We start from the raw sequence: 21,122 nt of genomic DNA, 5'->3' as shown, positions 1-21,122 counted from the left end.
ATTCACTAGTCGACGATAACTGCTTATTGATGCTTTCTGATTTGCTTGCCTTGGACGTGCCCCTGGAGCCTTCCACTTGTTAGCGCGGTCCAGAGATAACAAAGTGGGGTTTTGTATTGTGGCTTGCTGAAACTCTTCAATCAGGGATACTATACTGATCATTTTTTTCTAGATGGCTTATGAAGTATAAGAGCAAGGCATATGTATTCCATATACTATGAAATAAGAATGATTATTTCTCGCAAATCATGAAATATGGCTGCTTTGTTTGTTCTTGCCTTCACTGCCTCATATTATTGAGTCCATATTATTTCTTCATTATTATGAACTTTGTTCGGATTGGTTTGAGAATTATCCATATGCTTGCAAGCTGTGCCTCCTAAATCTTTTATCATACTGTTCAGTTTTATATCCCATATACTAGTAAGATTGCTGTGTCCTAACTGAGTATAGCTCAGATTAATGTACAGGAACTGTTCATAAATCCTCCAGATATGCTTTGGTTTGGGGCTTCTTGCCTTCTCTGAGTATAAATCTCGAGTAGTATGCTATGTAGGTTCGGTATGGTTGCGCATATGCTCATTTGTTGTGTGTATTATGAATGTTCTTGCTGAATGCGAGGAATAGGTTAGGTAATTATCTTGCTAGGAGTATTATGTGCAAGTTTGGATATATGTATTACTTTTCACAACACACTAGTGCTGCTGGTGGATATGCCCTTTGTGTTTGTGAGTTGTTGCCTTCATAATTTATCTGGAATGTAACTGTCTGTTGTATCACAAACCTCCGAGTTTTCACATCAAGCGCACCCTTACTTTCCTTGAGAATTTGACACTCTTAGTCTTATGTACTTGATTGGAAATAATACAAGTCAAGTAACTAGATAACTTACGTACTTCTAAGTCTGAGAAGTAAATCATAAGCAAGAGGCACAAGCCTGACATACAATAGTAAAATCATAAAACATAACATGCCAATCATAAAACATGGTGTGCCAGTTTGTTGATCATTCCATCTTCTTTTACAGTTGATTACCACTGAATTTTATAGTGTTTGGAAGACGCTGTCGTGTTGCAAGGAAGACCTTCTATCAGTTGTATATATTGTTGTGTGTTTCATGCTTGACTTTGAACCGGAGAGGCGCTCTACTTGTGTCATTTTATAAATTTAGCTTGTGAGCATGATTTCCATAATAGAAAGGTAGCAACATAAGCAAAGTCACTAGTTGTTTACTCGGGGATAATTGTTTGTGGATGCTTCCTGATTTGCTTGCCTCAGATTCTTCTGTGGAGCATGCGACTTCTCTATGTGGTTCAAAGATAACAAAGTGGGTTTTTGTTTTGTGGCTTGCTGAAATTCTTCAATCACGGAAACTATAATGATTTTTTCTAAATGGCTTATGAAAGGAGAAGCGCGAGGCAGAAACTATAATGATTTTTTTCTAAATGGCTTATGAAAGGAGAAGCGCGAGGCAGACCTTTATCTGCTACTAATGTATTCCATATACTATGAACGAATGATTATTTTTTGCATATCATGAAATGTGGCTGCTTTGTTTGTTCTTGCATTCATTGCCTCATATTATGCAATCCATACTGTTTCTTCATTATTATGGAATTTGTTCAAATTAGTTTGATAATTATCCATATGCTTGCAAGTTGTGCCTCCTAAATCTTTTATCATGTTGTGTAGTTTCATATCCCATAAATTAATAAAATTCTGGTGTGTCCTAAGTAGGCATAGCTTAGATTTTTGTACATCAACTGTTGTCAAATCCTCCAGATATAATCAGATGCTTTGTTTGTGGCTTTTTGCGCTCCACCAGTATAAATCTGGAATAGTGTGCTAATTTTAGGGATATTTATCTGGCACTGGGCTCATGGTCCCATTTGTTGTTTTGCTGACCTAGAGTTAACATGCCATATTCCTTGAGTTGAGTTGGTTGTGTATTACTGTATTAATTAAATTTTGGTGTCACCAGGAAGGGATCGTGCCAGTGAAGCTGCATCATGATGATGAGGACCGATGTGTGCTCATTTTGGATGTTGTCTCTGCCTCAATACAAGGGTTGTGACGAGTGGTTGTTTGTCTTGGAGGTTGGCACTGGCTGGTGAGTGCAGCTTACGATTATCTATGAAAACATAGTGGAATAGAACATCCACATGTGGTATTGCTTGTTCATGTTCGTGGCATATTTATTACACACTAAAACATGTCTAGATACATCAACTTTTGGGCTATTATTGTGAACCGGAGGGAGTATTAAAAAATCTGGTCCTAAATAGTGGTCCTGCCTAAGCTTATTTTAATTAGTGCTGGTTCTGTATCTTGAAAATGCAATGCAAGTGAGAAGAATAATACCTCATTTTTTCAGAAACTAGCTAGTCAAGCAATCTTAAGTTTGATTCTAGTATTGTTATTAGCTTTAAAATTTGACATATGAAAAATCGTACACACCATTAGCTTTGTCCAATCCCTCACATATTATTGAAAAGGCAGGCCCTCCGCATGCTCTGCTGCCACGACAAGGAGGCGAACATGCTGCAGTTCTCCGCCGACAGCATATGACGATGCAAGGGATGGGCAGCTGCTAATTGACCCTTGCTGCTGCCACACGCTGGTGAGTACACTCGACACATCCTCCTGGACCTGCCTGTCTGTTTCTCTTTTGCTGATGTTGTGGGTTTTCTTTTTTTTTATCTTGGTTTATCCGTTGAGAACATTGATGTGGATGTAGTGTGCTTTAGGACTCGTGAGGTTTTGTGTTTGCCAAATTATTGTGTTTTTGCTGCTGATTTGTGTTTGTGATTCCTTTTGATGATGAAACATTGATTGGATGTCTGATACACAATCCATTAAACCTTGGGACAACCTCGAGGCATTTGTGTTAGAGAACACAGTCGCTTTATTTGACGGAGTAGATTTGCTTGACCGCCTGTGTCACTCAAATTGTGGACATTGTATGGTTCTCTATGATGATGAACACATATGATGAGTCTGGTACTCTGATATAGTCCATTCTATGTAACCATGTGGATAATTTAGTCATTTGTATGAGAGAAGCCATAAATGTATGATGTACTTTGTGCTTCTTATGTTGGGTAAGTAGTTGACGATGAACATATGACTACTCTGATGTAATGCATTCTATTACACCATATTCACAATCGATGACTTTGCCTTTGAAAATATTTATTTATGTACGCTTTTGTATTTGTCTTCTACTATTTCAGATATGAGCTATGCGTGCTTGTGTTACATATGATTAGATTTGCTAGATTGCTTGCATTACCTAAGTAGTTTAAATTGTTGTTAGATGTTTTTTTGTGAGGATGAAAACAGATGAGAAGTCTGATTTTAACCACTCTATCCCTATGGACAATTATGGCATTTTTTAAGAGAATGTTTTGTAGTCTTCACATGTGCTATTTTTTCTTATATGTTTCTTGCTTTAGTTGTATTGTTGGTTAGGTTCTGAAAAGGGACACCTTTTTCATAGATTTAGATGATCGCGCCACCATAGAGGGTGGGGTTCACTATCAAGTTAGGTGTGCGCAGCCACTGTCATGTGGAGCCACATCATTCTTGAGTTGCAGCAGCAACTTAATTTGCTTGTCTCTGTGCGTATGTGCACTTTTTCAGGTCAATGATGAGCACTGGGGCCCACCACCGGCGGTGGTTACTGACAATGCCTGTATGCACAACCCGGCTACCATGGTGCGGGTTCTAGCACCCATCTGTACAATGATTTCCTTGAGCATTGGGATGGGCAGGCTCACAGGCATCACCATTAAGTACGGCGACGAGGTAACCTCAGTACCTCACTCTCTGCAACCTTGCTGGTTCGGTATGGTTGTTGAAGATGCTCAGCTACAGTTTGTGATAGTTACATGTTCTATATTCAAGACCTTTTTAGAAGAAACAAACGACAGCCATTTATTTGTTATCTCTGTATCAAGTTTGATCATCTTAAAGTGGCATTGCACTGTTTTGTCTTTCCGTAGATACTGCTATTTAATCTTGAAAGTGTAAATGCATGATATAAGGATCATGCAGTGATTGAGTTATTTTTTGTGAACAACTGTATGTGCAGGCTCTCGCGCCGGTTTGGGGCCAGTCAGCCCTCGGCATCGACTACTTCCTCCTTGACATCTGGTCCTCACAGCCATGCGGCGGCATCGATTTCACCATGGCGTAACCATGGCAGCGATGGCCTTCTATAGCGCCTCCGTTGTTTAGGTATATTCTCGGTTTCGTTTTCTATTTGATGTACATGCCATGTGATACCCCTGCAATCGAGCCAATGATTTTCTAATTGTAATGATGGTATAGTTTCTAGTCTTTGGCTAACACATGCTAGTACTGCTTTAGTTTCGTCTCTGTAATATTTTGGATTAGGAGGAGTATGATTTAATTTCTTGCTAGTGTCCTGATCCTAATGCGTTAATTGCTTATGTGGGATATCACTATGTTGGTTGTGAGGCTTAGAATTTCCTACTGGTAGTAATTTTCTCTGGCCTATTACCCTCTTGCAGATGTGTTGCAATGCATACTTTCCTTTGGTCACTTTCTTCCTTACATGCTATTCATGATAAATATGTTTCACGTTCTTTACTACACTTGTGGTTATTCGAACTCACATTATTTGTAGGACTAGACATATATGTTTTTATTGTTCAACATCTTATCATTTCTTTTGCTAGAAGTTAACAAGTCTCAGTGTTGCTGTTGTAGTCCTAACTGGCCATTCCCCCTTCATCTCCGTCCTTGATGTTGTCTGATGGCAACGAATTCACTGGGCCACAACAACGATAGCCGTAGCATTCTTCTCCGTATCCTAGGTCAGTTCTGGTTCCTAACCTTTCTCCTATCCATGCTTTGTGATACCATGGCCATTGAGGTTGCCATTAAGTTTCTGGTTCTTATTGGAAATGGTATATGCAAATTAGGACAAAAAGACAATTTGGTAATATCTTTGTTGTGTGTGCTTGTTTTGTTTGGTCTACAACATACAAGGAGATCCAATTCAACCATTTGATAGCTTCTATTCATGATTTAGCAAATTGTCCAGTGTATACCAGTACTCGCAGTTCCAAGATTTTATCTGGAACTTTTCTCTACCACTTTGATTCTAAGCCCATAATTGGTCTAGCGGTATGCATATGTTGATTTAAAAACGATAATTCTCTCTTTGATGATCTCGTTTTGTGCACAGAGCTTACCTTTTCCACTAGACAAATCCTCGCCAGGCTCAATTTGCCTGCCGTGTGCGAAGCGGTCACACTGTAGGTCCAAATCCTCGCCAGGTACGTCACCTAGCAGAATATCTGGTTGCTAGAGTATATGTTCGGTGATGTAGTATGATAGTGTGGCTTCCAGGAGTGTACTTGTTATAAGGTTTGAGGTAGGGGAAAACTGCAACTGAGTTGTTATGCGGAAAGTGGACTTGCGACTAGTATGTTTAAACTAAACTGCATATTATAGCTGCAATAAGGTACAAGTTAACCGGTGTGGCATTGAGTCACATAAAGATTGATATACGTGATGTGCAGAGATTGTGATTGGGGTCCCAAGGTTACTAGCCTTCTACTTCTCATGTATTCTTCTATCAAAGCTATAAATTGTTTACCTAGATTACTGCACACTCTATTTAATTTATAAGGGGATGAGGGTATCAACATCTTTGTGAGTATGACTTGTTCTATAGGTTGTGGCTCATGATTCTTAGTCACTGGTTTGCTGAATTAGTTACTTGAAAATGATTATGTATCGATGATTATAGTTCTCTTTTTGACAATGTATAGTTCGAGTAATCATTCCACTAAAACTGTCTTGATCTTTATGTTCTCTCTTTCTTCTTTCAGATTCTGCGCCATCTTGCTATGTGTTGGAACATGATGCTAGGCGCTGAAGAAAATCCTAATGAAAGAGGGCTACATCCACGAGTTTCGTCATGCTCGCGCATTGATGGTCCACTGCGCGAACAATAGCGAGCTCCCAGGGAACGAGCATAGCAAGAACGTCCAGCAGTAGGACGTCGGAGGACATTATCTTTGTTGATATATAGGATGTGGTGAAAGAAACCCAGTGAGGCCATAATGGCTGGCTGGCTGGCGTCCATGTGTTGTTGCTTAGATACCTAAATCAGTGCATTTGCTGGCGTCCATTAGGTGATCAATATTCAGCCGTGATGACCAGTGGATTGTCCAATCTCTTAATGTGAAGAAACTTCTGTCAAGGAGTAGATGCATTTGATGTGAAAGAGAGTAGAATAAAGTACATGTAATAGTAAATCAGTTGTCTTCATCTCACTTTGTCAAGTCTAAGATATTGTAATTGGAGAGCACACATATGCTGCTATTTGTTCTTTTTTTGTTTGCTTCTCGACATCCTCATCCCCAATGTGACTAGGTAATAGCGGCTTGTGACGAATCCCATCCATGCATGATGGCATGCAGTGCAGCCAGAGGCAAGTTGCAGAGGAGGAGCTGGGAGTGGTAATGCATATTGTGGTGATGGCTGAGTCCATCCTGTTGTGTTGTGTTCCACTCTCTTTGTTGGCACAATCTTAGCTAGTCTATTGTGGTGTTCCCAGCTTGGATGTTAGTTCTGTTTGCTGATCGCCAAGTTGAGAAAAACGGATGCATGGGGTCAGGTGACCATTTGAAGCATGTATTTTCCTTGTTTGTAAATTTACAAAAATGATGATCAACAATGTGACTATTTGAAGCATGTATTGTCCTTGTTTTGAAAACTACAGAAATGATGATCAACAGTGTGTATAATAATATTTTTAGATTTAGTATTGAACAAATTATATATGTCCCTACTGATTAGTACTTGCTATGAGGTTTTTTCCTGCTGGTCGATGCCCAGTCTACTAGTCATGTGCCTGGCTGCTAAGAGACATAATACATTTTCTTGAAATGAAGATGATAATAGACATTTCAAATTCGAGTAGTACAAAACGAACTAAGTGAGTGTACAAAAATGCTAAAACATCTAGGTAGTAATGTGTGTAAAGTGATGTGGTGCCACTATGTGCAAATCATGTCACAGTGAGTAAGTACTTCCTAGCAGAAGGTTTATTTTCAGCTAGCAAACTTTAATTTTACTAGGTTTATTCATTAAGAGAATAGAGGGAGCAGCCTCCTAGAAATCCCCAGCTTAATTTACTTTTCTGAGGAAATCAATGCGATCAATTGACGGCAAGCACAAGACTCTAGGCTAGGCTGGTTTCTAGGGGCATGTAGAGCAGGAGAAATGATCTTTTGCTTGCAGTGCCCACACATGTTTAAGATTTATGATTGCATCTCCTGCTTTTAATCGGACGGCTAGGGGAAGGACAATCCACGTGAGATCATCTATGACCAATTGGCAAGTTCCAGATCTCTAGCGTTGCCACAGATCCACCTCTCTCCCTTCTCCAACCCTCTCTTCCCTCACCACTTGCTCTCCTATAAGTACAAGCTCATCATCATACACCGCGTGTGGATTGCGCGTGTGACTATGACTTAGACTTTGACTTTGTCGAGGAGAGGAGAGGAGAGGAAGAGGGAGAGTGAGAGCTCTATCATGAATCCATGGTGTGAGATGACTTTGGCGTGGCTCGGGCGGTGGGCGTTTGTCGAGTCGCCGGCCAACTTGGGCGTGAGCCTGAGGAATGTTCATTCGCTGAGCAAGCAGGTAGGTGATCCCATATCCCCTTGTATTTTTCTTCTCAGGGAATTTTTCAATGCTGCTCTAGAGACTGAGAGAAGGCCTGCGTTAACCGCACCCTATGCCCAAACAAAGCAACAAGAACGAAAGGAGCCTGAGGTGAGAATTCTCGTGATAATGATATTGTGATTATCTGACTTATGACTTTTGGCATTTTTTACGATTCCGTAGTCACATATCTGATTCACTATATGTGCTGACCGAGGGAATAGAATAGGAAACTACTACTTCAAAACAATGTAACTGGCCTAGCAACCCTTCCGCCACCGTTCTTTTGGCTTTGACTTTTGGGTGATAAGCTTGTACACATGTGGAGCCACTTGTTCCTCTCCCGAGCGACTCCGGGGGAACCCTAGTCCACCACCGCCCGCCGCCGTACGCCGCCATCCTGGCCGCCGCTGCTGCCCTCCCTGGAGGCGGTCCCTCCCTGTGTCCGATCTCGTCGTGGAGATCCAGCAGGTAACTGATGGTTCATGTATCCGTATTTTCTTAATTGGTTCAGTTCTTTCATTTGATGGATTTGATCACCTAGCTAGGATGAATCGATTGGTTTGTTCTGGTCTCTCCTTGGTTTTTTTTAGGTACGAGGAATCAAAGCAGATGGGTTTCCTTTTCTTTTTTATTAAGCGCTAGGCGAGCAAATTGGATGGGTCCTAGATCGAGTGGTTTTTATTAGTGCTCTTTTTATTTTCCTAGTAGATCGGTTGGTTTGTGATTCGTGGAGAAGGCAAATTTTGATTTGCGAAAAGCAGGCAAAGTTAGGTATACGTGTCGTTCACTTATCCATTCGTTAATGGATGAACTGAGATCTCGTCTTGTTATAGATGTTTCCTTTCTTTCGCACGACACGATTCCCTTGGGAAAAAAAGGTTTGCTGATTGAGTGAATCATATGGGAGCTGACGGAGTAGCGTGTATGCCAATTTGGGTTGTTTTTCTTTTTCCCGAAAGAATGGGCGATCGAGTTGGATCTGAGTGCTGGGTTTCCTTCCTTGTTTTATGTCCAGGGAAAAGAAATAGAGGATAAAATGGATGGATGGACCGATCGATGGATGGACCGATCGATGGGTTTCCTTCCTTGTTTTGATTCCTTTATCAAGCGTTGTTCTTGAATTACCAATTGGAGTAAATGCCTTGTTCTCAAAATTACCAGATGAATAAAGAGACCATGGATACTTAACAAATTCAGTCTGGGTGCCGAATGTATTCCTTCGAGACGGTGCTTGACAAGTTAACCTTTGGTGCCAAGTAATTTGTTCAACCTATACATGCTGGTCTCTCATGGGTATTTGATTTTTTTACTATACTTGCTTGTCTATGGAAGCCCAATGAATTTAAAAAAATTCTAGACACATTGTAGTAAGGTTCCTGTACCGAAATAAAATTAAATTCCCGCCAATGCTCTCTATGTGATAAAGTTAATGTCCCTGTACACTCCTTGGTGCTTAACAAGATACTTCGAGGTGCTGAATCATATGGTTGCTTAACAAATTGCTTTGAGGTGCTGAATCATTTTTTGGGTGTTAAATTCTTGGGTGCTTTGAGGTTTTTCAAGTCTAATAGAGAGTTGTTATCTCATATATATTTTCAGGTGTTGATTCGAGCGGGTGTCTGGGCCAGATTTTAGGATTTCTGAAACCAAAAACAGCAGAAAACAGCAACTGGCTCTTCGGCATCTTGTTAATATGTTAGTTCCAGAAAATGCATGAATATGACATAAAGTGTGCATAAAACATGTAGGTATCATCAATAATATGACATAGAACATAAGAAATTATCGATACGTCGGAGACGTATCAGTACACTATATGCCTAGTCTAAGGGTGTGTTTGATTGGGATTTTAGAACCAGGTTCTCTGCGTTACCACCGTGAAATCTCAACTAAACAAAAATTTTAGGTTCCAGATTCTCTAAACGCAGCAGATTCTCCTATATGTAAATCGCACAGTGAGCCACAGCCAGAGGAGACCAGCTTCAGCCGCGGTGACTTCTCTTATTTGAAGAAAATTACCCACTGCCACTCCATAAGTTGTACCGTTTCGCTGTTTCTTTTCCGAATCAGATGGAAGCCCAATCCCTGTGCGCGTCGGGGAGAGGGAGAAAAGCCAGGTGTTCCGTCGCTCCTGCCGTCCTGTGCCGCCCCTTGGCCGGCTCGCTAGCGGCGAGTCGTTCCTTTGGCCGCGCTTTCACCGCTTGTTCTTCCTCACCGACTCTCCAGTTTGGCCGCCCCTTCTCTTCTTGTTCTTCCGCCCCGTCCCTAGCCAGTGGTGCTGCGCACCTCCATCCCAATCTCGGGCTGATGCAGAAGCTATGTGCTCCCTTCCCTCACCCTGGTCTATTCCTCTCTCACACATGCAAACAACATCCTACGATTCCCTCTACATACAGTGTATTGTTAAATATTGTTACCTCAAAACTTGGATATGCCTGCGCTTCCGATTGTCAATACAATTGAATATTGAATAAGAAACTAATTATATCTATGTATTAAACCAATACCTGAACTAGTCATCAGTATAAACTACTCCGTACAAAGCATTTCTAGACCAAAATCAGATGCACATCACACTCGGCAAAATGGAAGAAGTATCAACTTCTATATTATCATGTCTATCTCCGAGGCATCCAAAAAAAATTATACTTTTATGCCATATTCTGTTCAAAAGTATGGAATATTATGAAAATTTTAAAAATATTCATCCAAAATGGCGATTACATAATAATTAGTGCACATGCGAAAGTTTTTCGATCAATTAGCATATAAACAGTCTCTCAGAGTCTCATGGGTATTATAGATATTTTCAACCAAACCCACAGTTCACAGTTGATACAACCAAACAATTTTCAGAAAATCCACAGTTCTCAGCTCACAGCAGCTTTTTCAAAGTTCACAGTTCACAGCTGCTTTTTTAGAATCCACAGCTCAACCAAACATACCCTAAGATTGTTCCAACGGAAAATTATGTCGAAGCCTATCAGGTGTACAATTCAACATCAATTTCGGAGCCCATAACGAGTTAATACCTAATAGGTCGAAGCAAAGATTAAAAGGCTATACCAACTAGGATGTCTGATATTTATTCGTGTACAAAAGGGGGTTAAAGTGAGACGCGTTCTGCTTAATACACCCGGTAATATGATGTCCATTGTACTATGATAATTGCAGAATAAACATAAGTAAAATGAAAAAAAAATCTAATTTACATATAGCATATCGTGGAAGAAAGTTTCTTGAGAGACAAACCGAAGCATAAATTATTTATTTTTATTTCTCATATCAATTCATTCATATTTTGCACATAGAAGTGGTCACAGCTTACTCGATAATCTACAAAAAAAAAATGGTTGGACATCTGATCATGTTTGAACCTTCTTTTGTTTTGTCGGAAGAAAATGTTGTTGACCTGCTGACCGTGCCCCATATGATGTCAGCGATCCCGATGTGAACAGACTTTTGTTTTCAGTCAAGTGCTATGTGAACAGAACTTGTTTCCAGACAAGTGGCCAATTGGATCGCCCATGTTCCATCTCATAGAAAAACATATAATTATTTTAGAAAATCTCAGAAATTGCAGCAGTGTCATTGGTTGAAAACAATCCTGCTACGTACAAGAAACGCAGGTCTAGAACAACGTGGGGGCAACGATCTCTCGTAAGAACATATGTTGCTTTTCATCTTTAGATGGTTGATACATGTCTCAACCTTATCTGATTTATGATTGTAAATTCTTAAAAGTTTGAAATGCTGAAATAAATAAAAAAAATACTATGTGCATCAACTGATGTGGGTATCGCCCTTTAGAAAAGAAAGGAGCAAGAATCACTTCCAAAGGTGTGTAGTGCAGGATTCCGGAAGGTGTACGCCACATACTTGCAGTGGCTCGCCGCAGTAGCAAACTAGCTGTTTTTCCGTGGGCGGCATATGCAGGATCATGAAACGCCGTTGCCACTTAGAGCATCTCCAGTCGCGTCCCCCAAACCGTCCCCCAAAGGAATTTGGGGCGCGCCGGACAAAAAAAGCGTTCCAGCCGCGTCCCCCAAAGCCCTTTTTTGTCCGGCGCGCCCCGATACGGTGTCCGGCGTCCCGAGCCCGTCCCCGTCCCACAGGGGACGCACCGGGCACGCCGGACACAACGAAATGAGAGGCGAGGAGGCGCGGGGCCGACCAGTCAGCGGCTATGACGCTCAACCGCCACATACGTAGCGACGGTGCAGTTGACAGGAAGCGGAACCGTCGCATTGGCAAGCGCGTCGACGACGCGCCAACCCCGCCGGAATGGAGCGCCGACTCCTCGGAAGAGCAACCGCTGCTCTCTTCGACAAAGTCGAGGAAGCGAGGCCCGGCCAAAAAGTTGGATGACGGTGTTAGGCACGACATCACCCACATCGAAAAGGATGGTAAACCGATTGCTCCAGAGAAAGGTGCAAAGGCATTTATAGCTCAATGCGGAGTGCTTGTTAGGGACCACGTCCCGATCACCGTTCGAGAATGGCACAAGCCGAAGGGACTAGTGCTGTCTGCAGAGGAGGAAGGTCAAGGTCTTTATATCGATGATGTAGCCAAAAACAGCATTATGGACAAGCTCATGTCACATTTCAACATAGTACCCGAAGAGGGGGTGACGCTGAAAAGGCCAAGATGGAGCAGGCCCTCCGCGAGTTTGGCAAGAAGAAGATGGCCGAACTATTCAAGAGCCACAAGAAAAGATTGCGCCGCCTTATCAAGATAAAGAAGACTCCGGACAATGAGAAGGTAAAAACTCACCGGGAAGAATTCGTGAAGTACAGCACGGAGTCGGAAGAATTTAAGAGAAGGTCGGAAATAAATAAGGCAAATGCTGCGTTGAAGCTATATCACCAAATTCCGGGTCCAGGTGGATACGGGGCTAACCGTCCTAAGTGGCAAGCAGCTGAGGCGGAACCGACCAGATAAAGGGATCAGATTAGGTACACACGGTTGGATCGAACGGTGCAAGGAGTGGTTCTACGGGATTGGGGGGACGTTGGATCCGGAAACGGGGAAGTGCATCTATAAGAAAGCTCATCTGAAGGTTCCCATTGATGCCCTGGAAAGAGCACATAGGGATGTGGAGGCGGGGTTGTTCCAGCCCGAAAGAGAGAACGATGAGCTGACACGCGCCCTTGTGAACAAAGAACACGGCGGACGAACACGAGGCACAGAAGGCTCCGTTCCATGGAAGTATGGCTTTCCTGCGGAAAGGAAGAGATTTCCTGATAAAAGCCATGAGAGGAGGAAGGCAAGGGAAACAGACCGCCTGGCTAACTTAGAGGAGGGTATGAGCACCATGAAAGCCCAATTAACCATGGTAACCCAAGTACTTACATCTCGGATGGCTCGGGGGCAGGCTGTAGATCCCGCATTGCTCAATGCCATCGCCCCGCCGCAATCTCAACCACACCGAAGAGCGAGCGTGGCTTCCTCTCAGCAGGTGGATAATGATGATGATGATAACCAGGTGGTCGAGCCTCCTCGCTACCCCCCGTGGATGATCTCACCGAGAGCCGTCCTTGTGAGCTGCATGTTAAAGTTTTCAACCTATCCTTCAAGGCGGCGGTCGGCATCCTCTTACCTACAAGGTCTTACCATTGCCGTTCGGTCCAAGATGACTTTGTTGTTGTGATGGTGGATGAAGTGATGAGAGATTATGAGGGGTTGGTGCTTGAGCACCCTGCGGGTGAAGATGGGGAAATCAAAGAACCGGGAGAAGCCCGTAGAACCACCGTGCAATGGCGGAAGGAGAACATTGTGTTTCCGGGTGAGAAGCCAACAAGCATGCCACCTCCGCCTCCTCCGCCACTCGTGCGGTCTCCTCCGCGTGATGATTCTCCCGTGCGCGATGATGATTCCCCTATCCATGACCGATCCGCTCCGCGTGAAAATACTCCGCCGCCTCCTCCTCCTCGTCGGGAGACTCCGCCGCCTCCTCCTCCTCGTCGAGAGACTCCGCCGCCTCCACTTAAGCAAAAGAGGAAACCGTCCGCGGCACCTCCTACAGCTCCGAAGAGATCATCAACTCCAATGAGGGCACGTGACTCCGCAGTTGTTACCACATGAGCAGACCGAAGAGCAAAAGGCGTTTCTTGCGCCGAAGAAGATGTTTATTCGACCGCATACGGTGAAGCACTTTGCCGAGACGAGAATGAAGAGACCTGAGCCGAGAGCTGATTATGACCGCTCTCTTGGACAGTCCTCTAGAGCGAGCAAAGAAGCAAAAAAAGTCGCCCAGCTTGGACAGCAGGACATTCAAGCCGCACCCCACTTCATCGTGGAGCCATATCATGATCCAGAGACGGCATCGATGATCGAACGGGCGGCTAGAGCTCAGGGAGCATCAGTTGAGTACGAAGATTACTATCCAACGGCTCAAGTGGTAAACACGTATAGATACGGAAAAGATCTCGTCAAACCTGGCGAGCTCGCGCGTCTAGGGACTCAGATGCGAAGGTTGCATGAATGGTACCTGAAAGCCTGTCGAAGAAGTGAAAGCTACCTCACGGTGTATCTTAGAGATGAGCATTACTTCGGGGGGCAAGACGAGATAAACATTGAGTTAGATGAACTGTTTCAGTTATTCAATCAAGCCGCCCTCGACAAAGCTGTCATCAGTTGCTACTGCCTGTAAGTGATTTATTTGAGTAATTAAGTTTGTAGCTCATTCATTTGCACTAACAATTATCCTCAGTATATTCTTTGTGTACGCTATACATTTAATTATGCAGAATGAAGAAGCTGGAATACAAAAGAGGCAAGCTCCTACCGCTGGGGTTCATAGACCCAAACACAGTTCATGAAGTTACGGTTCAAGACTTCGCCAAGGACACAGAGGACAACATCGTAATGTTTTTAGAGAAGCAAGCAGACAAAGAGGATATATTCTTTCCCTACAACTTCAAGTGAGTGTTATATATAACATACATTATGCTTGTGCACCTTCCACTTTATTCTCGTAATCATTGAGCTATGCTTGTGCAGTTTCCACTATATTCTCCTAATCATTGATCTTCCCTTGGAGTCGTAAAAGTCATGGACTCGAAACGTAAAGAATATGCGGAATGGGCGGACATGGCTGCCATCCTCCGGAGGTAGTTTCAATCAATTTCGTATTGGCATCTTCATCTGTTCTAATTCGAAGATATCATCAACTAATCAATTACTCATTTACTCATTATTTTTTGCCGGGCAGGGCTTGTAAACGGTTCATCAATACTGTTCCGGGTAAATGGAAACCGGAGCTTACATTTGAAGATTACCCTGTAAGTAGTACTATATATATAGCTATGTCCGTGAAACTTTATATATGATATTTACTTTCAATACGATGCTTGATTATTAGTTTAATCGAACTATTTTTTCGTAAAGTGTATGAGGCAGGAACAAGGGAATAACTTATGTGGATACTACGTCTGCACCTTCATGCGTGACATGGCCTGTCCCAAGGGTGGGGATGCCCGTATACACCACACTCGTGTACGATAACAAAATTTCACAATTAATCTTAATTAGTACCATCTATTGTATTGAGTTCCATTCATATATTGATCTCCCTTTTTAAATATAGATGACACGCCTGCGGAACACTCTCATAACGGAGGATCAAATAAAAGCAATTCAAGAGGAAATCGCGGGATTCTTTATTACCGAGGCCCTTATCCCGGTGGAGAGCACTATCGGCGGATCGTGACGGGGGATGAAATCCGTCGAGGAGATGTTGTATTGTAAATATGCATGCATTATGTGTACTCGTTGACGATGTCGTGTACTGTTGACGATGTCTATATATATTCATGACGATTTTTTGTGGTTTCTTGAATGATATATATGCATTGCTGAAACTCTGCCGCGGCAGAGAAACGCCTCGTTTCTCCGCCGCGGCAGAAACGCCGGTACAGCCTAAACCTGTGCCGCGGCGCAGAAATAGCAATTCTGCCGCGGCAGAGAAACCTAGGCCCGGTTCGTACCACGAACCGGGACCAAAGGCCTTCCACCGCGAGCTCCCTGGCCGCACCACGTGTCGAGGCCTTTAGGCTCGGTTCAACTTTGAACCGGGACTAAAGGTACCCCCTTTAGTCCCGCCCAGTTGGTCCCGGTTTGGGAACCGGGTCTGAAGGCCCAAATGGACCGGGCCTACTGCCCCTTTTTCTACTAGTGGTTGTGTTATCTTGGGTACCACTACCTAGAGACCAACCTTCGTAAAGGGAAACACCACCCCGCGCAACGCACCCGCGTCTGACACGTGTCAGGCCCAAGCGACGCGAGCTGTACCTTTCCACGAGCGACCCGCGACGGTACGAGTACGCGCGAGTACACCTTTCCGCGAGCGCGTACTTCTCCCGCGAGCGGCCGCGAGCGCGAGCGCGTAGCCTGTACTTCTCCCGCCGCGAGCGTCTACCCAAGCGCGTACTCCTCCCCGCATGCGATCTGTGCCCAATCCACATATTCACGATGCATGCACACATGTTTTGGCTAGCTAAGCACCGATGCATGCACGGCAATAAAGTAGCTAGCTTTCCTCCTACTACTGTCGTATTCAACTCGATTACACGAAAGTACGAGTACAGCTCACTAAACACACAAGTACAATTGCATACAAACACGAATACAACTGCACACACGAGCGAGTACAGTGGCGCACAACACACGAGTACAGTTAAACACACAGGCGAGTACAAGTACAGTCACGCACACGATCAGGTACAGTCGTGCACACGAGCAGGTATAGTCACGCACAACACACGAGTACAGTTGAACACACATGCGAGTACAAGTACAGTCACGCACACGAGCGAGTACGGCCGTGCACACGAGCGAGTACAGCCACGCACAACACACGAGTACGATTGAACACACGAGCGAGTACAAGTACAGATCACGCAGACGAGCAGGTACAAACGCGCATACGAGCGAGTACGATCGTGAACACGAGCAAGTACATGTACGGACGTACAGATGCACACACGAGCAGGTACAGGTCGCGCGTAAGTACAGTGCAGATCCTGCACACGGGCGAGTACGGTTAGCGAGTAAAGGAAAAAGCTGCACCAAACACACTAAAAACGAAGTACTTTTCGATTGAAACACGCGTACAGTCGAGTACACACCACAGGTACAATCATACTACTATTGGAAGTAAAAAAAAAAGTATCTCCAAACCTATCAACATGGGATCTAGTTTCGAAGATCTCGACGCGAGGATCTCAAAAGTGAAAACGGTTCGTAATTTGAACTTACGGTTCTCAAGATATTTCATTTTGAAAAAACGAATCTAGAAGAAAAAGGGAAAAACTGACACAACTCAGTCTTCTCTCTCCTCCCCCATCCCCACCTTGCTTCCCCTTGCGACACGTGGCGAGCAGGGAGGCCACTTCCCAGAGATTTTCTGGCCCACAGCGCGCCACTTGTCGCGTGCGGAGTGAGTTGCCTTCCCTTCGCGAAGGTCGGCCTTTTTCTAGAGTTTTCCTGTTATCTTGTATAGCAGAATTTTACAATATTTGGCAATTATTTCTTGCAGGTTTCACATATACAAAATCAAATAGGCTCTGGAGGCATGTCATTTGGCGCTGTGAAGAACCTGAAATCATATCTTTGAGGCTGCAAGTAGTTGACAACCTATACACGTGAGAAGCCAAGAAGAGGCTGCATTGTGATCCTTGCTAGCTGTGCACCACTTGTGTTGAGATATGTAGTGAGCATTCAGCTACAATTTCTTTGAGTTGAGGCTTATTTTCTCTTGTTTCAAATGGTAAAAAACTAGTGAGTGGAACATGTAGTATTAGCGCTGTGATAGATTGGGACTCCAGTTTGCTACAAGCTAATGGTGATGGTCATGTGATGGATGAGATTGTTCAACTCATGTATAGTCAAGTTTTTTCTTGGATCCTTGTATATCTAGCTGCTCCAGGTTTACCTGTATATCTATGTTGCGAACCAAACGGGGCAATGAATAAAATTGTTCACATTCAAGTTAGAAATATGTACTACTGTAAAATGTATGTTAAAACAGATCTTTGCTTGAGAATTTGCTGGTATTATAAATTTCTCTACTTCATATTCCTCGGTGCATGTCAAAGAAGTGTTACCAGCAGTAAAGTTGCTTATTTCTCCCATGTTCGAGCAGAGCTCGCTAGCTAGGCCAAAGAATGTCCATGGCTGACGCTGACTTGACCCTAATCCCATAGCCAACGATGTCGCGATCGTCAGCCCATGATCTCTTGGCGCTAGTGTCCTCGACCGATCGACGTTGTTGTGTCCGACTCCATTGTTGTCCCATGTGCAGGGTTGAGGATGATCGATTCATCATACGAGAGGAGCATCCAAGCGGGGTAAGTGAAATTAGTGAGAGATGTAACAAAGGAATTAAAGATATGCCATTCCATAACTGGGATGAGATGGCGCCTGTAGAATAGGTCAACATCATAACTTCACACCATAAAATGAGGCGCCAGCAATCAAGCGCATGCAGTCACATCGTAATTCAGGCCGGATTTACACCTTGTTTTGTTCCCATAGATCAGTCCATGTCAACGATCCACGTGATACCTATCTCAGCCATCCATCATTCCATCAAGCAACCGTTCAAGAAGTGAGAGGGATCCCAAATGTCATCTCATTCCCGCTCAAAAAATTTCCCCAACATATCCGACCAGGCCGCTAGCCTCTGTAAGTAGAACCCCGTCGCCATGGACCGCGGGCGGGGTGCGCGAATGACTATGACTTAGACTTTGACTCTTGCTCGGAGAGGAGAGGAGCCACGCGGCCATGGCTGGCGACCGGAGATGGAGATGGTGGTGGCCATGTCCGGCTGCGGCATGCAGAGATCAGGGACTCGGCGAGGCGAGGATAGCAGGTCCTTCCCTCTTTCCGACCTCGTCGTGGAGATCCAGCAGGTAACCGATGGTTCATACATCTCTATTTTCTTAAGTGGTTCGATTCTTCCATTTGGTGGATTTGTTCTCCTACCTAGGATGAATAGATTCGTTTGTTCGTGGTTTCTCTTGTTTTTTTGCGTACGAGAAATCAAAGCTGGGTTTCCTTTTATTTTTACTTAGTTCTGGCAGGCAGCAGCGCGAGATGAGCAAGATATATCTCGTGCTAGAATCGTGTAGTAAAATTACCCAGGAGAAGGATCCAATCCTTTGATGTTGTTAATTTCACCATGAGAATCGCTTATTCAACACATTCGAGCACAATACACTGAAGGATAGTTCATTTTTACGCCTAAACACAAGATTGTTCAACAAAGTCGGACATATTTCCCTAAGAAAACAATTTACTGTTTGTCTGTTTTTTTTTTTTTTGCAAGTTCTTTTTGAAGCAGGGCTAGAATCAAATGCTGCAAACAAAAGAGTAAAGTTATGATCTATATGCATCTTCTAGAGGTAATGCTGTAGTCTTCCATTCATATTCCAAAAAAAAAACATACTGAATCAAGTCCTCTATTTGTTGGAGACAAACTAATCGACGACATTTCATCAAACCAATGCACACATGTATTATAATATCTCTAGCACTAGAATCCTGCTTATTAGTAATACTATGGGGAGTTGGGGACAAACTACTGTAATTATCCATCTAGCAGCCTTTTACACGATGCCGCCCATAATGCTTCTGTAGCGCCATGATCTTCAGTTCTTCACCGCGAGATCCAACAGAGCAGAGGGGCAACGTTCCTTTAGCTGTTTGATCCCATCCGCCGCTATGAACGCTTCGAGATTACCAGGGGAAGAGAGGAACTTGATGCACGCCGCGGTCAGCACGGAGCAACGGTGCCGCTCGGCCAACGCTAGAGTGGCAGCGAGAGAGCTCATGTCGATGTGCTGACACAGCGCCTTCTCGCATACGAGTTTCAGCCTGTCCAGCTTATACCTGTCCGCGGAGACAAGAATCTTCTCCGCCATGGCCGCCTCCTGGAGCTGGCTCGTCTCCGGAGGCGAGTCCGTGTACATGAACCGGAGCAGAGCCTTGAACACCTCGGCGTCCATGTCATCGATGCGTAGCTTGGCGGTCACGTTGGCGGTCGAGGCGAGCAACAGATCCGTCTTGAAGACGGGCGATTGGGCCTCAAGTACCCACCGGTGCGCGGGAAACGTCTCCCCGCCGACCTCGATCTGGACATCTACTTTCTTGATATTCCACATGGCTTCTGCGAGTTGCCCGCGCAGGTCGAACGGCGGCGCTGCTGACGCGGCAACCTCGACATGGTCGTGCGTGTAGTGCTCCGTGACGGTGACGTCACAAAGGACGGTGAGGCAACCGTCGTGGAGATGCTTGTCCTTGTCCAGATCCTGGTGTTTCACGAAGTCTATTTCGCCCCAGCCGAAGGGAGGCCCCTTGAAGGTGCGCTCGGTTATGTGTTTGGTGCACGATGGCATCCCGTCCCGGTCGAGTATGCTCAATTGGCCCTTTGCCGTGGCGGCGCCGGTCTTTTCGTGGCTCGCCTGCTGGAGGAAGATGGAGATGTAGCCCTTGTACAGATCGGAGCAACCGTTTGGATAGCATGCAAGACACCAGTCGTGGCCGCCGACGTTGAACGTGCCTGATCTCATCTCAGTGTTATTCGCCACCGTCTTGCTGAGTTGCGTGAATCCGTCGATCCGCAGCACGTGGGAGCCGGTCACCTGCCTGACGCCCATGGTTGAAGCGGAGACCTGCCGCCGACCGGCGCTGCGAAGGGCGGACAAGCGCGCCGCCATTGACATGATGGGAGCCTCCGCCTTTGACCAAGGAGACGACTATTTGGAGATGTATATAGGGTATGTGCGGCAAAACAGGAGGTGCATGCTCGTGTTATATACGGAGTATATGGCTGTTTCATCGGCCCAGCTGACTCTGATACTTCAGATTGGGAACCGACGTGTATATATGAGACCGTGACTTCTCAGTTTCCGTAGTCCGTCCAATATACTCGAGGTTTAAACCATGTGTAGAAATAAGAAGAGACCGTGACATATCTGCTTTGGCACACACGCACAAACCAAATTTACTCATCACCTGGGCTTCAATTAATTAGCAGACATTGGTTTCTAACCAAAAAAAAATCTTTCCAGATCGATCTTGAGTCCATCTCACCACAAAAATCTAAAATCTTGGACGGAAATCGCACGCGGACGTTCAGATTTTGTCACCGCCGCATGACGCCATCCTGCCAGCCCTCAAAACCAGCAACGGTGTTGGTTTTCTCCGCCTATCAACCTCCAATGCCTTAGAGCAGCAAAAATCTCGCTGTGGTAAAGCGCTAAATAAATCCTCGTGGTTATCACGACGATTTAAGGAACACGAAACCTGCTCGATTTAGATCGGGAAAATCGTACAGATTTTATGAAACCATCTTTTTTTCTGAAATAGTGTGCGAAAAGGGGGTCCAAGTCGTCAATCCGAACGAAGAG

The 21,122-nt window shown here is 44.4% G+C and overlaps 1 protein-coding gene, 1 long non-coding RNA gene and 1 pseudogene across 2 annotated transcripts; 2 read left to right on the top strand and 1 right to left on the bottom strand.

Annotated features, from left to right (window-relative positions):
* Positions 1-2,515: 2,515 nt before the first annotated feature.
* LOC124684432 lies at positions 2,516-4,230 on the top strand. The gene is made up of 3 exons (XR_006997017.1): positions 2,516-2,620; positions 3,643-3,807; positions 4,094-4,230. It is a non-coding gene; the product is annotated as an uncharacterized LOC124684432 (long non-coding RNA).
* LOC124685584 lies at positions 2,968-3,062 on the top strand (annotated as a pseudogene).
* Positions 4,231-19,361: 15,131 nt separating the features above from the next.
* On the bottom strand, positions 19,362-20,369 carry LOC124663784 (BTB/POZ and MATH domain-containing protein 1-like). Its single transcript, XM_047201449.1, has 2 exons — positions 19,839-20,369; positions 19,362-19,775 (listed from the first exon to the last, which is right to left on the bottom strand). Exons 1-2 carry the CDS (start codon positions 20,367-20,369, stop codon positions 19,362-19,364), a joined length of 945 nt encoding a protein of 314 aa, XP_047057405.1.
* Positions 20,370-21,122: the final 753 nt, after the last annotated feature.

Source organism: Lolium rigidum, chromosome 1, assembly GCF_022539505.1.
Source record: "Lolium rigidum isolate FL_2022 chromosome 1, APGP_CSIRO_Lrig_0.1, whole genome shotgun sequence".
NCBI classification, from domain to species: Eukaryota; Viridiplantae; Streptophyta; class Magnoliopsida; order Poales; family Poaceae; genus Lolium; species Lolium rigidum.
This window is presented reverse-complemented; position numbering and strand designations above follow the sequence as displayed.